Below are 21,315 nucleotides of genomic sequence, written 5' to 3'. Positions count from 1 at the left end.
TGAAAAGGAACCACCATAGCCCAGTACAGTTTGATACAAAATAAAATGTGATATTCAAGGTCACACTTACAACATCCAAAGCACCTTCAGGTTCAAAATAGGCAAGCTGGAGCTTCTGAGCCGCCCAGCACAGCAATCTTTTATTAAAAAGCAACGCATTTCTCAGCCTACACAGGGCTGTTTCCTCAGGCTAGCAAATAGCCGGTGCTTTGGATGTTGTAAGTGTGCCCTTTCACATTTTATTTGTATCAAACTGTACTGGGCTATGCTGATTCCTTTTCATCCCTATATCAGAACATTTTGGGAATCATCTGGAAGTATCCTGAACCCTGGAGCTGTTTGCTTACACTTACAACTGAGAAGTACCAGCCTGCTCCACTAGCACCACTGGGTGCACCGCGCTTGTGAGTATCCATTCATCACATTTGTAATACCATTTGTTTTGATGGTAGTACTAGGCCATTTTGGCGCCTCTGTGTTTTCCTTTTTTCAGATCAATTAATTAAGCCAGTATTATGATTATCTGTAATCTCTATTGAACACAGCTGACCTGGGGGCCCATTTATCAAGCTCCGAATGGATCTTGTGGGCCTGTGTTTCTGGAGAGTCTTCAGACTCACCAAAACACAAGTTATGGAGCAGCGGTCACTGTCGGATCAGGTCCGCAAGACCTTTGATAAATAGGCCCCATAGGGTGAACATAGGACGTACAGGGCATTTTCCCTGTTTTCTGGAGCAGGTTGCTTTTTTATGTTTGCCCTGCCCAGTGACCAGCATTATTATTGTGCATGATGCAGGGTGAGCCCTCCCTTGCTTCTCACTGCCTCACTGTGTCTGTGAGCCTCCTCACAATAACTGGCACTGTGTGCTGCTAAATGACACCCTGTAGAGCTGTCCTCTTTTTTTTGCTTTCAGTGCAGGGTTGGTCTGGGACCTCTTCAGACAGCCTCAAGGTAGATAAGGCTCTGTTCCTGGGGTCTGTATGTGTCTGTCGGCCTGTTGTCGCAACTCTAGTATATACTACAGTATATACAGTATATATAGTGCTTACTGACCCTTTTGTGCTAACACCTAAAGTCCAACTGTAAAATGTAATTTTGGTATAACTGTGTCCTGCCCCTTAGGGTCTCAGAAATCTCAGTTGAAACAGGGCCCACACATCTAGGGGGCCTTTCTAGCCTTTCAGTCAGAAGTGACATTCCTACAGGAGGGTCCAGTGGTGCAGAGGCTCTACAAATATCACATCTGGCCCATTTATTTCCCCACTTTGTAAAAGAGAGCTCATAGTATATGTAGATGCATGAATTTACCTTAATGGCAGTATTATTTCCAAGATGGCAGCCACAGTGTTGTTGTACATAAAAACCTGACACCATATTTGAAGAGGAAGGCTGAGCAAGTGCATAATCTCTGGTGCAGACTAACCAAGGTGGAGGAAATTACAGTCACAGATAAGCAGCTTCTCTTGTTGGTTCCTGTTGATGTCTAAAGGTGCTCGCTTTTGTTTGATAGTGGATATCTGGCTTGTGTGATCCTCTGGATGTCTGTGTCTGTTATTTCTCTTTGATAGTGCAGCTCACGTGTAATGACAAGTCCTCAGGTGCCGGTCATTTTGAAAGATTGTGACTACACAGGCTAATGAAGCTATATCAGATATTTCACTTTAATATTATTTAATGACAACAAATCTACAAAACAGTGACAGAAGAGGGTTAAAAATGTTAAACATTTTGGTCTATAGTTAAATAGCAAAAGGTAGAGAGGTATGGAAGAGTGTACTGCTCTGCTTTAAAATGTCTAGGCCTAAAATGCCCTGAAACACAGAATATATCTAACTAATGTATTGTATTATCAGTCTCACTACCATTGCTAGAAGTTTCAGGGAAGTTTAAGTGGGCCAGTCACTATTTTGTAGGTGGAGCCATATTGGGAGGGGTTAGATCATGAGTGATTAGTGGATGGGTTTATGGGTGTGTCTGAGTGGTTGGTAGGTGTGCCTGGGTGGTCGGTGGGTGTGACTGTGTTTTTGTGGGTGTGTCTGTGTTTTCTGTGGGTGGAGCTAAGGGAAATTCTACAATTGGGACATTTGGCTGTCTCAGAGGTAGGGTTGGCACCTCAGCCATGTTTTCCTTGACACTTATGAGTTAGACATGCTGCAGGGTGTGAAGAATAGAACATGACTTGCGCCTCACAACACACAAATAGAGTGTACAGCACTATTCATGTTCCTCCCTGCACACCCTGCAGCATGTGTAACTCATAAGTGTCCACAAAAAAAACAACTCTACTCTGAAGGACAGCGGGACAGTGCTCAGAATCAGGGGCAGTGCCTTTTGGTCTTTTAGGCTGCTCATTACAAAAGAGCTTGGTATATCCAAAGTGTTATATGTGTTTATATGACATATGTGTTTATGTGACGTGTTTATACGATTTATGTGTTTATATGATATATGTGTTTATACAATATATCAGCTAGATTTGGAGTTTGGCGGCCAAGAGGGTGTGTTAGCTACGCGGGCTTTTTTCTGGCCGCACCATAAAATTAACTCTGGTATTGAGAGTCCAAAAAAATGCTGCGTTAGGCTCCAAAAAAGGAGCGTAGAGCATTTTTACCGCAAATGCAACTCTCGATACCAGAGTTGCTTACGGACGCGGCCAGCCTCAAAAACGTGCTCGTGCACGATTCCCCCATAGGATACAATGGGGCTGTTTGAGCTGAAAAAAAACCTAACACCTGCAAAAAAGCCGCGTTCAGCTCCTAACGCAGCCCCATTGTTTCCTATGGGGAAACACTTCCTACGTCTGCACCTAACACTCTAACATGTACCCCGAGTCTAAACACCCCTAACCTTACACGTATTAACCCCTAATCTGCCGCCCCCGCTATCGCTGACCCCTGCATATTATTTTTAACCCCTAATCTGCCGCTCCGTAAACCGCCGCTACTTACATTATAGCTATGTACCCCTAATCTGCTGCCCCTAACACCGCCGACCCCTATATTATATTTATTAACCCCTAATCTGCCGCCCACAACGTCGCCGCCATCTACCTACACTTATTAACCCCTAATCTGCCGACCGGACCGCACCGCTATTATTATAAAGTTATTAACCCCTAATCCGCCTCACTAACCCTATCATAAATAGTATTAACCCCTAATCTGCCCTCCCTAACATCGCCGACACCTAACTTCAATTATTAACCCCTAATCTGCCGACCGGAGCTCACCGCTACTATAATAAATGGATTAACCCCTAAAGCTAAGTCTAACCCTAACACTAACACCCCCCTAAGTTAAATATAATTTAAATCTAACGAAATTAATTAACTCTTATTAAATAAATTATTCCTATTTAAAGCTAAATACTTACCTGTTAAATAAATCCTAATATAGCTACAATATAAATTATAATTACATTGTAGCTATTTTAGGATTAATATTTATTTTACAGGCAACTTTATAATTATTTTAACCAGGTACAATAGCTATTAAATAGTTAAGAACTATTTAATAGTTACCTAGTTAAAATAAATACAAAATTACCTGTAAAATAAATCCTAACCTAAGTTACAATTAAACCTAACACTACACTATCATTAAATTAATTAAATAAAATACCTACAATTACCTACAATAAAACCTAACACTACACTATCAATAAATAAATTAAATACAATTCCTACAAATAACTACAATGAAATAAACTAACTAAAGTACAAAAAATAAAAAAGAACTAAGTTACAAAAAATAAAAAAATATTTACAAACATCAGAAAAATATTACAACAATTTAAAACTAATTACACCTACTCTAAGCCCCCTAATAAAATAACAAAGACCCCCAAAATAAAAAAATGCCCTACCCTATTCTAAATTAATAAAGTTAAAAGCTCTTTTACCTTACCAGCCCTGAACAGGGCCCTTTGCGGGGCATGCCCCAAGAAATTCAGCTCTTTTGCCTGTAAAAAAAACCATACAATACCCCCCCCCCCAACATTACAACCCACCACCCACATACCCCTAATCTAACCCAAACCCCCCTTAATTAAACCTAACACTAAGCCCCTGAAGATCTTCCTACCTTGTCTTCACCTCACCAGGTATCACCGATCCGTCCTGGCTCCAAAATCTTCATCCAACCCAAGCGGGGGTTGGCGATCCATCATCCGGTGCTGAAGAGGTCCAGAAGAGGCTCCAAAGTCTTCCTCCTATCCGGCAAGAAGAGGACATCCGGACCGGCAAACATCTTCATCCAAGTGGCATCTTCTATCTTCTTCCATCCGGTGCGGAGCGGGTCCATCTTGAAGCAGCCGACGCGGATCCATCCTCTTCTTCCGGCGACTCCCGACGAATGACGGTTCCTTTAAGGGACGTCATCCAAGATGGCGTCCCTCGAATTCCGATTGGCTGATAGGATTCTATCAGCCAATCGGAATTAAGGTAGGAATATTCTGATTGGCTGATGGAATCAGCCAATCAGAATCAAGTTCAATCCGATTGGCTGATCCAATCAGCCAATCAGATTGAGCTCGCATTCTATTGGCTGATAGTATAGTGATAGTATAGTGTTAGGTTCAATTGTAACTTAGGTTAGGATTTATTTTACAGGTAATTTTGTATTTATTTTAACTAGGTAACTATTAAATAGTTCTTAACTATTTAATAGCTATTGTACCTGGTTAAAATAATTACAAAGTTGCCTGTAAAATAAATATTAATCCTAAAATAGCTACAATGTAATTATAATTTATATTGTAGCTATATTAGGATTTATTTAACAGGTAAGTATTTAGCTTTAAATAGGAATAATTTATTTAATAAGAGTTAATTCATTTCGTTAGATTTAAATTATATTTAACTTAGGGGGGTGTTAGTGTTAGGGTTAGACTTAGCTTTAGGGGTTAATCCATTTATTAGAATAGCGGTGAGCTCCGGTCGGCAGATTAGGGGTTAATAATTGAAGTTAGGTGTCGGCGATGTTAGGGAGGGCAGATTAGGGGTTAATACTATTTATTATAGGGTTAGTGAGGCGGATTAGGGGATAATACATTTATTATAGTAGCGGTGCGGTCCGCTCGGCAGATTAGGGGTTAATCAGTGTAGGCAGGTGGAGGCGACGTTGAGGGGGGCAGATTAGGGGTTAATAAATATAATATAGGGGTCGGCGGTGTTAGGGGCAGCAGATTAGGGGTACATAGCTATAATGTAGGTGGCGGCGCTTTGCGGTCGGAAGATTAGGGGTTAATTATTGTAAGTAGCTGGCGGCGACGTTGTGGGGGGCAGGTTAGGGGTTAATAAATATAATACAGGGGTCGGCGGTGTTAGGGGGAGCAGATTAGGGGTACATAGGGATAACTTAGCTGGCGGCGCTTTGCGGTCGGCAGATTAGGGGTTAAAAAAAAACATTCGAGTGGCGGCGATGTGGGGGGACCTCAGTTTAGGGGTACATAGGTAGTTTATGGGTGTTAGTGTACTTTAGGGTACAGTAGTTAAGAGCTTTATGAACCGGCGTTAGCCCAGAAAGCTCTTAACTCCTGCTTTTTTCCTGCGGCTGGAGTTTTGTCGTTAGATGTCTAACGCTCACTTCAGAAACGACTCTAAATACCGGCGTTAGGAAGATCCCATTGAAAAGATAGGATACGCAATTGACGTAAGGGGATCTGCGGTATGGAAAAGTCGCGGCTGAAAAGTGAGCGTTAGACCCTATTTTCAGTGACTCCAAATACCGGCGGTAGCCTAAAACCAGCGTTAGGAGCCTCTAACGCTCGTTTTCACGGCTACCGCCAAACTCTAAATCTAGCTGTATGTGTTTATATGATATATGTGTTTATATGACATATGTGTTTATGTGACGTGTTTATACGATTTATGTGTTTATATGATATATGTGTTTATACAATATATGTATTTATGGTAACATTGGTGGTTTATGATTTGCCACTAATGTGAAATTCTGTATTGGCTGTTGCTAATTACAAGCAATCGTCAGCAAATAGAAACCGCATAAATCACCCATTGCGGACTTTCCCAACCTGGTACAGATCATTTACTGACCTTTGTATTTCTTTCTGCTGGGATTTAGCCTATATATGTTAATATGAAATAAATGTAATTTATCCTACTATATAATAGCTGCTATATCTGCTGGCGCTGTGTCATAAACCTATTAACCGTGTAGTGCAGTATGAGAACATTATGGGGCATATTTATCACCTTCAGGCTCGCCGGAAACAGAAGACTGCGGTCTAAAGACCGCTGCTCCATAACCTGACCGCCTGCTCTGAGGCGGTGGACAGAAATCAACCCGATCGCATACGATTGGGTTGATTGACACCCCCTGCTAGAGACCGATTGGCCGCAAATCTGCAGGGGGCGGCATTGCACCAGCAGTTCACCAGAACTGCTGGTGTAATGATAAATGCCGACAGTGTATGCTGTCAGTGTTTATCGATGTGCGGCGGACTTGATCTGCAATATCGGATCATGTCCGCTCGCATCATAATAAATAGACCCTTAGACTCACATACTTTGTAAATATATAGTTTATCCTGACACTAGCAATTTGTCAGGGCCAAGCTCTTTATATCTTTTTCAGCTTTATTATAATCTATAACCCTATCCTCCAAGCTTCAAAAATACAAGTGTCACTAATGAATATAATCTATAACCCTATAACCCTAAGTGTCACTAATGAATATAATCTATAACCCTATAACCCTAAGTGTCACTAATGAATATAATCTATAACCCTATAACCCTAAGTGTCACTAATGAATATAATCTATAACCCTATAACCCTAAGTGTCACTAATGAATATAATCTATAACCCTATAACCCTAAGTGTCACTAATGAATATAATCTATAACCCTATAACCCTAAGTGTCACTAATGAATATAATCTATAACCCTATAACCCTAAGTGTCACTAATGAATATAATCTATAACCCTATAACCCTAAGTGTCACTAATGAATATAATCTATAACCCTATAACCCTAAGTGTCACTAATGAATATAATCTATAACCCTATAACCCTAAGTGTCACTAATGAATATAATCTATAACCCTATAACCCTAAGTGTCACTAATGAATATAATCTATAACCCTATAACCCTAAGTGTCACTAATGAATATAATCTATAACCCTATAACCCTAAGTGACACTAATGAATATAATCTATAACCCTATAACCCTAAGTGTCACTAATGAATATAATCTATAACCCTATAACCCTAAGTGTCACTAATGAATATAATCTATAACCCTAAGTGTCACTAATGAATATAATCTATAACCCTATAACCCTAAGTGTCACTAATGAATATAATCTATAACCCTATAACCCTAAGTGTCACTAATGAATATAATCTATAACCCTATAACCCTAAGTGACACTAATGAATATAATCTATAACCCTATAACCCTAAATGTCACTAATAAATATAATCTATAACCCTATAACCCTAAGTGTCACTATTGAATATAATCTATAACCCTATAACCCTAAGTGTCACTAATGAATATAATCTATAACCCTATAACCCTAAGTGACACTAATGAATATAATCTATAACCCTATAACCCTAAGTGTCACTAATGAATATAATCTATAACCCTATAACCCTAAGTGTCACTAATGAATATAATCTATAACCCTATAACCCTAAGTGTCACTAATGAATATAATCTATAACCCTATAACCCTAAGTGTCACTAATGAATATAATCTATAACCCTATAACCCTAAGTGTCACTATTGAATATAATCTATAACCCTATAACCCTAAGTGTCACTAATGAATATAATCTATAACCCTATAACCCTAAGTGTCACTATTGAATATAATCTATAACCCTATAACCCTAAGTGTCACTAATGAATATAATCTATAACCCTATAACCCTAAGTGTCACTAATGAATATAATCTATAACCCTATAACCCTAAGTGTCACTAATGAATATAATCTATAACCCTATAACCCTAAGTGTCACTAATGAATATAATCTATAACCCTATAACCCTAAGTGTCACTAATGAATATAATCTATAACCCTATAACCCTAAGTGTCACTAATGAATATCATCTTTCAATATTTAGATGTAATTGGAATCACTTTTTGTGACTGTATTGATCATGATATAAGTAGCAATAATATTCAGGTTTTGTGTTACATGAAGTGATTCTGTGTCTTATCTTTCAGTAGACAATTGGAATAGGTTGTATTTGTTTATATGGATAAACCTCAGACTCCCTGATACTCACAGAATAGCAGAGTTTCCTAATAAAAGCTTTGCATGACAGAGTTTATATCATTGATCCATCTCTATTTATTAATACTGCTAATGAGAACCTCTCCTGAGCCTATCTAGAATTAGGGGTCGATTTAACAAGGGCTGAATGGCCCTTGTTTCCCTTGTATCCGCGTGAGCCTTAAGGCTCGCCGGAAACAGCAGTTAAGAACTGTATCCGCCGCCTCTGAGCGGCAGACAGCAATCAACCCGATTGAATACGATCGGGTTGATTGACACCCCATGCTAGCGGCCGATTGGCCACGAATCTGCAGAGGGCGGCATTGCACAAGCAATTCACTAGAACTGCTTGTGCAATGTTGAATGCGGACAGCGTATGCTGCCCGCATTCAGCGATGTCTGTCGGACATGATACGCTACAGCGTATCATGTCAGACAGACATTGATAAATCAGCCCCTTAGTTTATTTTATTGCAAGATGATCTGTATAAACCATGAAAGTTTATTTTTGGCTTTACTGTCCCTTTAGCGTTGCTAATGCTATCAATCCTTGTTATTAAAGGCATATTTGTTTGTTTCATAAAAAATGTAGTGTTTTAAACATTTAAAAAAGGATGTTCCTGAGCTGAATAAACCTACTTTTTCTTGTAAGACATGTGGAGATCTGCCGTGAATACAGATGTGGTATTTTCTTCATTCTTTTGGTATCCTTTGTTGAAGCAGCAGCAATGCCCTACTGGGAGCTAGCTAAGCATATTGGGTGAGCAAATAACAAGAGGCAAATGTGTGCAGGCACCAATTAGCAGCTGGCTCCCAATAGTGCATTGCTGCTCCTACGCCTATCTAGGTATGCTTTTCAACAAAAGACAGAACAAAGTTGATCATAGAAGTTAATTGGAAATACTGAAATGTTGAGCTAACCAAACAAACAAGATAACATCACAAACAGGAATGTGCTAAATCAAAGCTTATTAAAGTATTCAAAACGTTTTACTTTTAACAGTTACATTTCCTGGCTTTCCTGTGGAATCTTAAACTCTGACATTAAAGGGACGGGCTACTTAAAAATAGTTATTGTTTAAAAAGATAATCCCTTTATTAACCATTACCCAGTTTTGTTATATTAATACACTTTTTACCTCTGTGATTATCTTGTAGCTAAGCCTCTGCAGGCTGCCCCTTATCTCAGTTATATTAATATACTTTTTACCTCTGTGATTACCTTGTATCTAAACCTCTGCAGACTGCTCCTTATATCAGTTATATTAATATACTTTTTACCTCTGTGATTATCTTGTATCTAAGCCTCTCCAGACTGCCCCTTATCTCAGTTATATTAATATACTTTTTACCTCTGTGATTATCTTGTATCTAAGCCTCTGCAGACTGCCCCTTATCTCAGTTATATTAATATACTTTTTACCTCTGTGATTATCTTGTATCTAAGCCTCTGCAGACTGCCCCTTATCTCAGTTATATTAATACACTTTTTACCTCTGTGATTATCTTGTAGCTAAGCCTCTCCAGACTGCCCCTTATCTCAGTTATTTTGACAGACTGGCATTTTAGCCAATCAGTGCTGACTCCTAGGAACTCCACCTGCATGAGCTCAATGTTATCTATATGGCACACATGAACTAACACTGTTATATTAATATACTTTTTACCTCTGTGATTACCTTGTATCTAAGCCTCTGCAGACTGCCCCCTTATCTCAGTTATATTAATATACATTTTACCTCTGTCATTACCTTGTATCTAAGCCTCTGCAGACTGACCCTTTTCTCAGTTATTTTGACAGACTTGCATTTTAGCCAATCAGTGCTCACTCCTAGCTAACTCCACGTGCATGAGCTCAATGCCATCTGTATGACACATTTGAACTAGCACTGTCTAACTGTGAAAAACTGTCAAAATGCATTGAGATAAGAGGAGTTTTTCAACAGTTTAGAAATCAGTTTGAGCCTACCTAGGTTTAAGTTTTAACAAAGAATACCAAAAGAACAAAGCAAATTTGAAGTTAAACATAAATTGGAAAGTTGTTTAAAATTGCATGCACCATCTGAATCATGAAAGTTTAATTTTGACTAGACTGTCCCTTTAACATAAATTTTTCTGCCACTGATATATATATGGTTATCACTGTTTCTGCTGTAGCTGCTCTATTTGATAGAAATAAAAAATCCTCAGAACATCCGGTCACTTGTGCCACTTTCTTTTCTCTACAGAGTGCGGGAATCCTCAGGATCAGAGTCGGATTATGGGTGGCGAGAGCGCGCTGAACGGCGCTTGGCCGTGGCAGGTCAGCCTGAGGTACAACGGATTCCATTTCTGTGGTGGATCCCTCATCTCTAAAAAATGGGTCATCTCTGCAGCTCACTGCTTCAAAAGGTTAGCGAGGAAATAATTTGCTAAGCCAATTTATAGGGAGGATAAGACTTTAGCAAATGATCATCAGCAATGTGTATGGTAATGTTTGTCTACCTTTCCTGTAGCTGCATTTAAAGGAACAGTCTAGACCCAATACTTATTGTTACACCAGACAAGCATCTTGCAACGGGTTCCACATCTTTAAACTTGTAAGAAGTATATGAAACTTTTATATAATCATTGTTTTTTTAGCAGTCGAAAATGGCCGCCACAGCTTTCTTCTTGTCGAGATAGCTGTTTTTTGTATGACAGTTTTGCAGTGCACATTTAATATTTTTCAGTTAGCTATTTAAAATTGCACATGCACAGTAGGAAAACGTATTTAGGAGTCGATAGTGATTGGAGAAACTTAACATAGCAAAATATTCATGCAATCGGTGGGTGGGGCTTGGCCCCTAACAATGATATTTAAATGCTTCATGTTCTTCTTACAAGCTTATAGATGTGGGACCAGTTGCAGAATGCCTCTCTGGCATGTAGCAATAAGTATGTATTGGGTCTAGACTGTCCCTTTTAAGGGAATCAATTTGTTTTTGAATGTATGGTTAATATTGAGTTAGCTCACATAGAGTAGGTGCAGTATACTGAGTTACATCATTTATACAAGTTTAGTTCAGTCAGCTGTGCACTAAGCCTTACAAATAGCCCAGGTATGGTTGTAACATATATAAATATTGCTGCATTACCTTAATGCGTTGCCTCTAATTCCTCAGTAATTTAACACAGGATTCAGGCTCAGATGTATAAAATATAATATCTGAAATGAGTCACAAATATGGAGGTGATTGGTCAAAATTCAGTAACCGTGAGCACCAATGATGAGCACTTTAGAGGTTTCCTCTAGAACTATCACGTATGGTAAAGTAGGATATTTTCTTGAATTTAAAATGAATAATTAGCTCCATTACAACTCTATTATAAATCCTCTATTAATAACTGGTTCTTAATTTGCAGCTGATTTTATAAATGGGATATTTGATGAAACATTTAATCTCCCAGTAAAATGTTTAATTAAAGGGATACTAAACCCACATTTTTTCTTTTATGATTCAGATAAAGCAGCAATTTTAAGCAACTTTCAAAATTACTCCTTTTATTCGTTTTTCTTTGTTCTCTTGGTATCTTTATTTGAAAAAAGCAGGAATGAAAGCTTAGGAGCCAGCCCATTTTTGGTTCAGCACCTGGATAGCACTTGCTGATTGGTGGCTACATTTAGTTTAATCTGTTTCTCACTGGCCAAAGACCAGACAAGGATTACAGCAGACTTTTCAGGGGGGTATATTCCTGGATGTATTCTAATTTGTAAATTGTGCTAACAAACAGTTTTAAATGATTTGCAGTGCATAATTACTGATATATGCTCTGAGTTTAATTTCCCTGTAGGAGTAGCTTCATTGTTTGTTTCTATTAATCTCTGGGGAGCTCTAGGGTGATATTTCACTGTATTTACTAAACTTTGCTCCAGAGATATAATCTGTGAGAATTTACCAACCTGTTTTCTTCAGATGCTGGATTAAAAACTGGTTGTGTTTTTTGCTGCATTTAGCAGGAAGCAGTGTGATAGTTACATTTTATCTGTGCCATCTCTGTCATTTGGCAGAGAACAAACGAAAAATGCTGACATCAGCTGTGCTCCAAAAAACGGACACATAGGATATCCATAACCGTGAGGTCACTATTTTAGGGCTTGAATAAAAAAAGAATAAAAGTTCAGAAAACGGAGACTGCAAAAGTGTTGCATGTAATCACTATACAGTTATGGTGTTGCTCTGCTGTAGAACTGCTATCTAATGCAATTGTCCCTCGTGGCAGTCATGTGACCATTACGGTTGGTAGGAAGGTGCACTGGCGTTTGGAACTGATAGAATAGTTCAACATACAGGAAGTCTAGCACTTCTTCCATAAAACAACATTTTTTATTGTCACTCTTAAGAAACCATGGAAGATGATCACGCCTGACATGTTTTCAGCAAACAGCCTTAATCATAAGCATCTCTGTCATTTTCCTGTATGAAAAAGTTCTAATAGTTGTGAGAGGTTGTAGGGTTCTAAATGAATATACAGACTAGTGCATGCAATAAGGAGCAATATGCAAGACAGGTGTATGGTCTCTGAAGTCATGTGATAGATATGCAAGACAGGTTTATTGAGAAAAGTTACCAATGGCACTACAGGTATATACAGGAAGTCATGTGATAGATATGCAAGACAGGTGTATGGTCTCTGAAGTCATGTGATAGATATGCAAGACAGGTGTATGGTCTCTGAAGTCATGTGATAGATATGCAAGACAGGTGTATGGTCTCTGAAGTCATGTGATAGATGTGCAAGACAGGTGTATGGTCTCTGAAGTCATGTGATAGATGTGCAAGACAGGTGTATGGTCTCTGAAGTCATGTGATAGATATGCAAGACAGGTGTATGGTCTCTGAAGTCATGTGATAGATGTGCAAGACAGGTGTATGGTCTCTAAAGTCATGTGATAGATATGCAAGACAGGTGTATGGTCTCTGAAGTCATGTGATAGATATGCAAGACAGGTGTATGGTCTCTGAAGTCATGTGATAGATATGCAAGACAGGTGTATGGTCTCTGAAGTCATGTGATAGATATGCAAGACAGGTGTATGGTCTCTGAAGTCATGTGATAGATATGCAAGACAGGTGTATGGTCTCTGAAGTCGTGTGATAGATATGCTGAACATGATGAGAGTTCCATTGCAGATCTATAGCAAATATTCACAGTTTACCATTTACTGGCCATTATTTTGTATTAGTGTAAGTTTGAGATTTTCATGAATCAGATACAGCATGCACACTCCTGAGCCTACTTCAGTATGCTCACATCGGAAGAGGAAGTACTACATTTGGTAACAGTAATACATTGGAAAGTTTATTTTTGTTTTTTACTCATGAAAGTTTATTTTTCACGTTTATGACCCGTTAGTAATCATTGTTGTTAACTTGGAAGCTCTTTGATACTGAATATAGCTTGGTGCATAAAATCTTGATGTCCCTTGAACATTTGTTGTGTATTTTCCAGCTACCGACCATCTACAGTCTATGTGTACCTTGGGTCCTACAACTTGGACCAGTCTAGTTCCCAGGAGGTCGCTATTAAGGTGAAGACAGCCCTTACAAATAACAATTATAATGGTGAAGGAACCAGTGGAGATATCAGTCTTGTGGAGCTGGAGACAGAAGTTAATTACACCAATTATATTCTCCCTGTGTGTCTCCCATCTGCTGGGGTCCTGTTCCCCACAGGAATGTACTGCTGGGTGACCGGCTGGGGGGACATTAGGTCTGGGGGTGAGTATCTCTGAATGACAAGATCTCCGGCACTATATGATGATGACATATGTCCTGCTAAACTCCTGGCCCTGGTAGAGCTCACCATTATCTTCCCCTATAGACTGATAAGGAACTCAAGACCTGAGCTTGCCACACAAACTGTTTTTTATTGAGGTTCAGAAAAAAGAGCAAAAAGCCAACATCAAAATGGAAATCAGAATAATCTGGTATAATATAATTAAAATAAATTAATTTGAACGTTGACTTAATATCTATTATAAATAACTTTAATCAAGTGAATAATTATCTCTCTTCCAAGTAGAGAAACAGCAACTGAAAGGGACATGAAAAAAAATTTTCATTCATGATTCAGCTAGAGAATACAATTTTAAACAACTTTCCAATTTACTTCTCTTTTTATCCTTTGCTGAAAGGTTTATCTAGGTAAGCTCAGAAGCAGCAGAGAACCTAGGTTCTAGCTGTTGATTGGTGGCTGCATATATATATTGATTGTGATTGGCTCACCAATGTGTTCAGTTAGAAACCATTTGTGCATTGCTGCTCCTTCAACAAATTATACCAAGATAATTAAACAAATTAGATAATAGAAGTAAATTAGAAAGTTGTTTAAAATTGTATTCTCTATTTGAATTATGAAAGAAAAAAATTGGGTTTCATGTCCCTTTAAAATTCAAATCTTGTATGTGTAATACCTTAATTAGATATCTACTTAAAGGGACATTAAACCCAAAAAAATTCTTTCAGCATTCAGATAGAGAAGACAATTTTAAACAACATTCCAATTTACTTCTATTATCTAATTTGCTTTATTCTTTAGACTAGTCGATAAGCCTGCACAGAGGGCAGACTAATTATTTTTTAAACTACAGATGTAGAAACAACCTATTTTGTAACTGTTCTTTTATATAAATATTTAAGAAAATTGCAAGTAAAACTAAAATTAATAACCCCTTAACCGTCAACCACCTACATCGCAATACAATTAATTACCCTATTAACCCTAAACCGCAAAACCCCCACATCGCAATAAACCTAATTACCCTATTAACCCCTAAACCGCAAAAACCCCACATCGCAATACACCTATTAACCCCTAAACCGCAAAACCCCTACATCGCAATAAACCTATTTAACTTATTAACCCTTTTAACCGCCAAAACCCACAACGCAAATAACTATTTAAATAACTAAGTACAGTACACTAACCTAACACCCCCTAACCTAACAACCCCTAACCTAACACCCCCTAACCCAACAACCCCTAACCTAACACCCCATTAAATAAACCCAAATTACCTAAACTAATACATTCTAAATTTACAAAAAATAAAAAAAACGCTAACATTACAGAAAATAAAAAAATCTAATTACCAAATTTAACAAAATTAAACCTAATCCCTATGAAAGATAATCAGCTCTTTTTAAAAAATATATACAAAGTCCCACCTAACATTAAACCCCCCACCCCCAAAATAAAAGAACCTAACACTAAAAAATCTAAACTACCCATTGCCCTGAAAAGGGCATTTGTTTGGGCATTGCCCATAAAAGGGCATTTAGCTCTTTTACTGCCCATCCCTAATCTAAATAAAACAAACCCCCCCCAAAAAACCTTAAAAATACTAAATCTAACCCCCAGGTTGGTACTCACGGTTCCTGAAGTCCGGCAGAGAAGGTCCTGTTCCAGGCGGTGAAGTCTTCTTCCAAGCGCAACCTCTTCTTCTTCCAGGAACATCCTGCGCGGAGCGGTGCTGAAGACTGAAGACCGCGGAGCTGAAGACCGGCGACCTTGGAACTGCAGACCGGCGACCGTGGAGCCATGGAACGTGGAGGATCCTCTTCATATGATCTCCGCCGTACACTGAATAGTGAATTCAAGGTACGCGATTAAAGATAGTGTCCCTTGTATTCCTATTGGCTGATTTGATTCTTACAATTCAAATTATCCAATAGGATGAGAGCTACTCAAATCCTATTGGCTGTTGAAATCAGCCAATAGGATGAGAGCAAGTAAAATTTTATTGGCTATTCAAATCAGCCAATAAAATTTCACTTGCTCTCATCCTATTGGCTAATTTAAACAGCCAATATGATTTGAGTAGCTTTCATCCTATTGGCTGATTTGAATTGGAATAATCAAATCAGCCAATAGGAATTCATGGGACGCCATCTTTAATCGCGTACCTTGAATTCACTATTCAGTGTACGGCGGAGTTCGCGGTCGCTGGTCTTCAGTTCCAGGTTCGCCGGTCTTCAGCTCAGCGGTCTTCAGTCTTCAGCACCGCTCCACGCAGGATGTTCCTGTAAGAAGAAAAGGTTGCACTTGGAAGAAGTCTTCACCGCCTGGAACAGGACATTCTCCGCCAGACTTCAGGAACCGTGAGTATCAACCTGGGGTTTAGACTTAGGATTTTTTAAGTTTTTTTTGAGGGGTTTGTTTTATTTAGATAAGGGATGGGCAGTAAAAGTGCTAAATGCCCTTTTAAGGGCAATGCCCAAACAAATGCCCTTTTCAGGGCAATGGGTAGTTAAGGTTTTTTTAGTGTTCGGTTCTTTTATTTTGGGGGGTGGGGGGTTTAATGTTAGGATTATCTTGAGGCAATGCCCTGCAAAAAGCCCTTTTAAGGGCTACTGGTAGTTTATTCTTAGAGTAGGGGGTGTTTTTATTTTGGGGGGGTCTTTTTTATTTTCATTAGGGATTTTGTTAAATTTGGTAATTTGATTTTTTTATTTTCTGTAATGTTAGCTTTTTTTATTTTTTGTAAACTTATTTTTTATTTTTTTTGTAACTTTAGAATGTATTAGTTTAGGTAATATGGGTTTATTTAATGGGGTGTTAGGTTAGGGGTTGTTAGGTAAGGGGGTGTTAGGTTAGGGGGTGTTAGGTTAGTGTACTGTACTTAGTTATTTAAATAGTTATTTGCGTTGTGGGTTTTGGCAGTTTAAAGGGTTAATAAGTTAAATAGGTTTATTGCGATGTAGGGGTTTTGCGGTTTAGGGGTTAATAGGGTAAATAGGTTTATTGCGATGTAGGGGTTTTGCGGTTTAGGGGTTAATAGGGAAAATAGGTTTATTGCGATGTAGGGATTTTGCGGTTTAGGAGTTAATACTTTGTGTAGGATTTTTTTTTTGTTATATTTCGTGCAGGCGATGTTTTTTTTTTAATACTTGATGCGGACGGTTAGTTTTTTTTTAAAATACTTTAATGTGGGCGATTAGTTGTTGCTTTTGTAATGCTCCGTTTGCCTTCACTGCATCCACCGGGGATGCAACTTATGCTGCATCCTGGTGGATTCCGAAAATTATTTTGTCCTCGCGCTGCCAACATTCTATTGAGGATGCGTGCGCAACTGCCGACGGCGACGGACATTACAAACACAATTATACTATAGATATCCTTTATTGAAGAAATAACAATGCACATGTGCGAGCCAATCACATGAGGCATTTATGTGCATCCATCAATCAGCTGCTACTGAGCCTATCTAGATATGCTTTTCAGCAAAGGATATCAAGAAAATGAAGCAAATTAGATAATATACAGTAAGTAAATTAGAAAGTTGTTTAAATTTGCATGCTCTTTCAAAATAATGAAAGAAAAAAAATGGGTTTCATGTCCCTTTAATAACTTGTAGCTACTTGTAGATACTTACAAGCACCAGATTTAAACCCTCAAATGTTCATATTTTACAATATCACAAAAAAAATCACCTTTGTAAACTGTTGATTCTATTGATCAAGCTAAACCAATAATGGATGGAGAGAGAAGACAAAATCTGATACAAAATAAATAAAAAACACTCACGGCATCTCTCCCCTCTCGCTCCAGCACTCTACTACTCTTATATATAAATCCATTCTCCTCCACTTGATTCTTTAAATGGGTACAATAATTGCTTTTGAAGGCCAATGTGTTGCCTTAAAATACATTTTCACGTTTATTTAAGAGCCTTTTCCTCTGGCTTTCTCTGAACAATTCTATATCATATTCTTTCCAAATGTATCTCTATTGTCCAAAAAAAACATTACTTCTAAAGCCAATTTAACTTCTTTTTTTAGTCTTATCTTCTTTAGCTAATGATTTACTTTATGCCAGGATTTTTAGAGTTTAGGGCAGGGGTGGGCAGACTTTTGTAGGGCAAGAGCTACCTCTAATTTTATTCCAAGTGACGTGGTAACCTAACTAACTAAAAAAAAAAACACCAGTCGCTGGCTGAAAAATTTATTTTTGCCTCAAATAGGACCTGCGGGCTGCAAATTGTATTTTTGCCATAAATAATACAGCTTTAAAAATCAGCCAGGCTCTTTAATAATAAATACAGCCACACTCTTTTACTTACTGCGAGAGCTCTCTCTTTATGTCATGATGGGACCATTAAGCAACCGTATCTGTGTAATGCGCCTGCGTATGAATAAGTAGTCTCACAATCAAGAAAGCTCGAGTCTAGGGTAGTGGAGTAGTCAAGCCTGGAAAACATGGGAAACCAACAGGGTACAACAATGACAATGAACTATTCTCAGCCAATCATAGACAGACTCATTCCACATGGTAATTTTATTGGCTGGACGCCATGTCAGCTTGATTAGGGGGCAGGTCCTGTTGGCTGCTCTCCATCCGTTCACTACTAGTTGAAGACTACTGCAAATAGTTGGGACAGTGACAGGGGCAGGACCTGCAGGCTCTGTACCGCCTTACACAGCAACCAGAGACTGGTATTGCAGCAACAATTTGGTGACAACAAATTCTGGAGACAGAAAGCTGCAGAAACTAGCACAGAGTATAGCTAATATTAGTGTCAGAGAAAGTATCAGAGAGCAGCATCAAAGCCTGGTACAGAGTAAGTAAAAGATCCTGAGGGGGAGTAACAGACCCTGGGGACAAGTAACGGAGGACAGAACTAGAAAGTAGCAGCAGAATATCAGACAGAGCAGCACCTGGAACTGCCAAACCCAGGGATACCGAGCAGCATCTCCGCCTGGCGCATGAAGAGTCTGTACTATGGACTGACCGCTCTTGAGACAACAAGTAGGAGAGTTTGAGACAGGCAGTAACCAAAGCTGGGGCAGCGAGTTCAGCTACAGCCGCGTCGCGCATGCTGAATTACACAAACCGCCGTCATAGACTCATAGCCGATTTCAAAAGTCTGCATAAGAGAAACATTTCTCATACATCTACGGTGGTGAGGCTCTTCACTCAGCATCTAGATGTGTGACAAATGTTCCTCTATTATGCAGACTTTTGAAAAATTCACTTGAGGTCCACTGGAAGACCGCGATCTACCTCTTGCCCACCCCTGGTTTAGGGCATAACCAGATACAATGAAGCAATCTGCATGATGAAATCTACACTATCTGCTACTCTTTTCATGTTAGTCAAAATATTTGAGATGATATAAGCTTGAAGAAATACACAAACTTAAGATTCTCTTAAAGGGACATTAAACACTAAATACATGCTAGATAGAATGATGCACTGAAAGAAAAGATTAGTCTGAGAATAACATGTAGACGTATTGCCATGTTGTAACTTAGGTTACCTTCTCTGCTGTGGCCAATTAGGGACAGTTATAAATCGGTCACTAGAGTGTGCAGCCAATGGCTGTGTGGAATATAGCAGTGTTCTGCACTTCCAATCCTAACAGGAACTAAAAAGCTCACAAATTCAGAATAGAATTACAGGAAAAGGGGACAACATAAATATTGAAAGTATATTACAGAGGTTTTTTATATATACAATTTATCAGTTTACATGTGTTTAATGTCCCTTTAAAGAAGATAATACTGTATCTCTTTACGCTTTATTAAAACATTTTCTCATCCCATTTAACTCTAAATTTATCTTTCTTTTTCTTAGCCACTTTTACATGATTTCTTAGAATTCCATATTCCCTTCTTGTTCTAATAATATCTTATAAAAATGATTTAAAAATTCATATTTTCAAAAGTGTTTATGCCTCCTCCAGTCCAAAACCTATTTACATTAAACCACACAATTATAGATTTCACTATTTGGTAAGGCTAATTCCTTTTCTTCTAAGAGTTAGTTATTTTAAAGGGACAGGAAACCCAAAAAAATGTGTTCATGATTTGGATAGAACATACAATTTTAAACAACTTTCAAATGTACTTTTATTAACAAATTTTCTTCATTTTCTTGGTATCCTTTGATGAAGGAACAACATAGCACTACTTGCAGGTATCTGAACACATTTAGTTAGCCAATCACAAGCAACAAATGTGTGCAGGCACCAATCACCAGCTAGCTCCCACTAGGGTGGGATATTAGCATATTCATTTCTAGCTTCGGATACCAAGATAACAAAGCACATTTGAAAATAGAAGTAATTTTAAAAGTGTCTTATAATTACATGCTCTATCTGATTCTTGCAAGTTTAATTCTGACTTTCCTATCCCTTTAAAATCTATTTTTGGCTTTCTCTTTCCCCATAAAACTTGTTTAATTTCTTTGTTTAACTTCGAGATATCCTCCTTCCTAAGATACACAGACACACAGACACACAGACAGACATTTAGACAGACATACAGATAGACATACAGACAGACAGACATACATACAGACAGACAGACAGACAGACAGACAGATAGATAGATAGACAGACAGATAGATAGACATACAGACAGACAAACAAACAGACATACACATACACACACACACATACACACAGACATACAGACACACAGACTCGGATACAGACACACAGACATACAGACACACAGACAGACATTTAGACAGACATACAGATAGACATACATACAGACAGACATACAAACACACAGACAGGCATACAGACAGACATACAGACAGACATACAAACAGACATACACATATACACACATGCAGACACACAGACATACAGACACACAGACAGACAGACACACACAGACAGACACAAAGACATAAAAACATACAGACACACACAGATTTACAGGCAGACACAGACGCACACAGACACACAGACAGACACACAGACAGACAGACATACTTTGCATTGGATATAATATTTAAGGAAATAGATTCAATTTAAACAGATTCACTTTCCCATTTAAACTAATAGGGAGATTTAACCATTTTTTTTTTTAAAGGGATATGAAACCCACATTTCTTCTTTCATTATATATATAGAGCAGCGATTTTAAGCAACTTTCTAATTTACTCCTATTATTAATTTTTATTTGTTCTCTTGCTATCTTTATATAAACAGCAGGAATGTAAGCTTAGGAGATGACCCATTTTTGGTTCAGCACCTGGGTAACACTTGCTGATTGGTGGTTACATTTAGTTTTCATT

The 21,315-nt window shown here is 38.3% G+C and overlaps 1 protein-coding gene across 2 annotated transcripts in view; it reads left to right on the top strand.

Annotated features, from left to right (window-relative positions):
• Positions 1-21,315, top strand: part of LOC128642143 (serine protease 33) — a 65,685-nt gene that overhangs the window by 37,622 nt on the left and 6,748 nt on the right. For both annotated transcript variants that reach the window (XM_053694821.1, XM_053694820.1), the window contains 2 exons: positions 10,491-10,653; positions 13,735-14,003. In XM_053694821.1, the coding sequence (XP_053550796.1) occupies positions 10,491-10,653; positions 13,735-14,003 (432 nt within the window). The remainder of the gene's footprint in view (positions 1-10,490; positions 10,654-13,734; positions 14,004-21,315) is intronic.

Source organism: Bombina bombina, chromosome 11 (assembly GCF_027579735.1).
Source record: "Bombina bombina isolate aBomBom1 chromosome 11, aBomBom1.pri, whole genome shotgun sequence".
Classification (NCBI taxonomy): Eukaryota; Metazoa; Chordata; class Amphibia; order Anura; family Bombinatoridae; genus Bombina; species Bombina bombina.
This window is presented reverse-complemented; position numbering and strand designations above follow the sequence as displayed.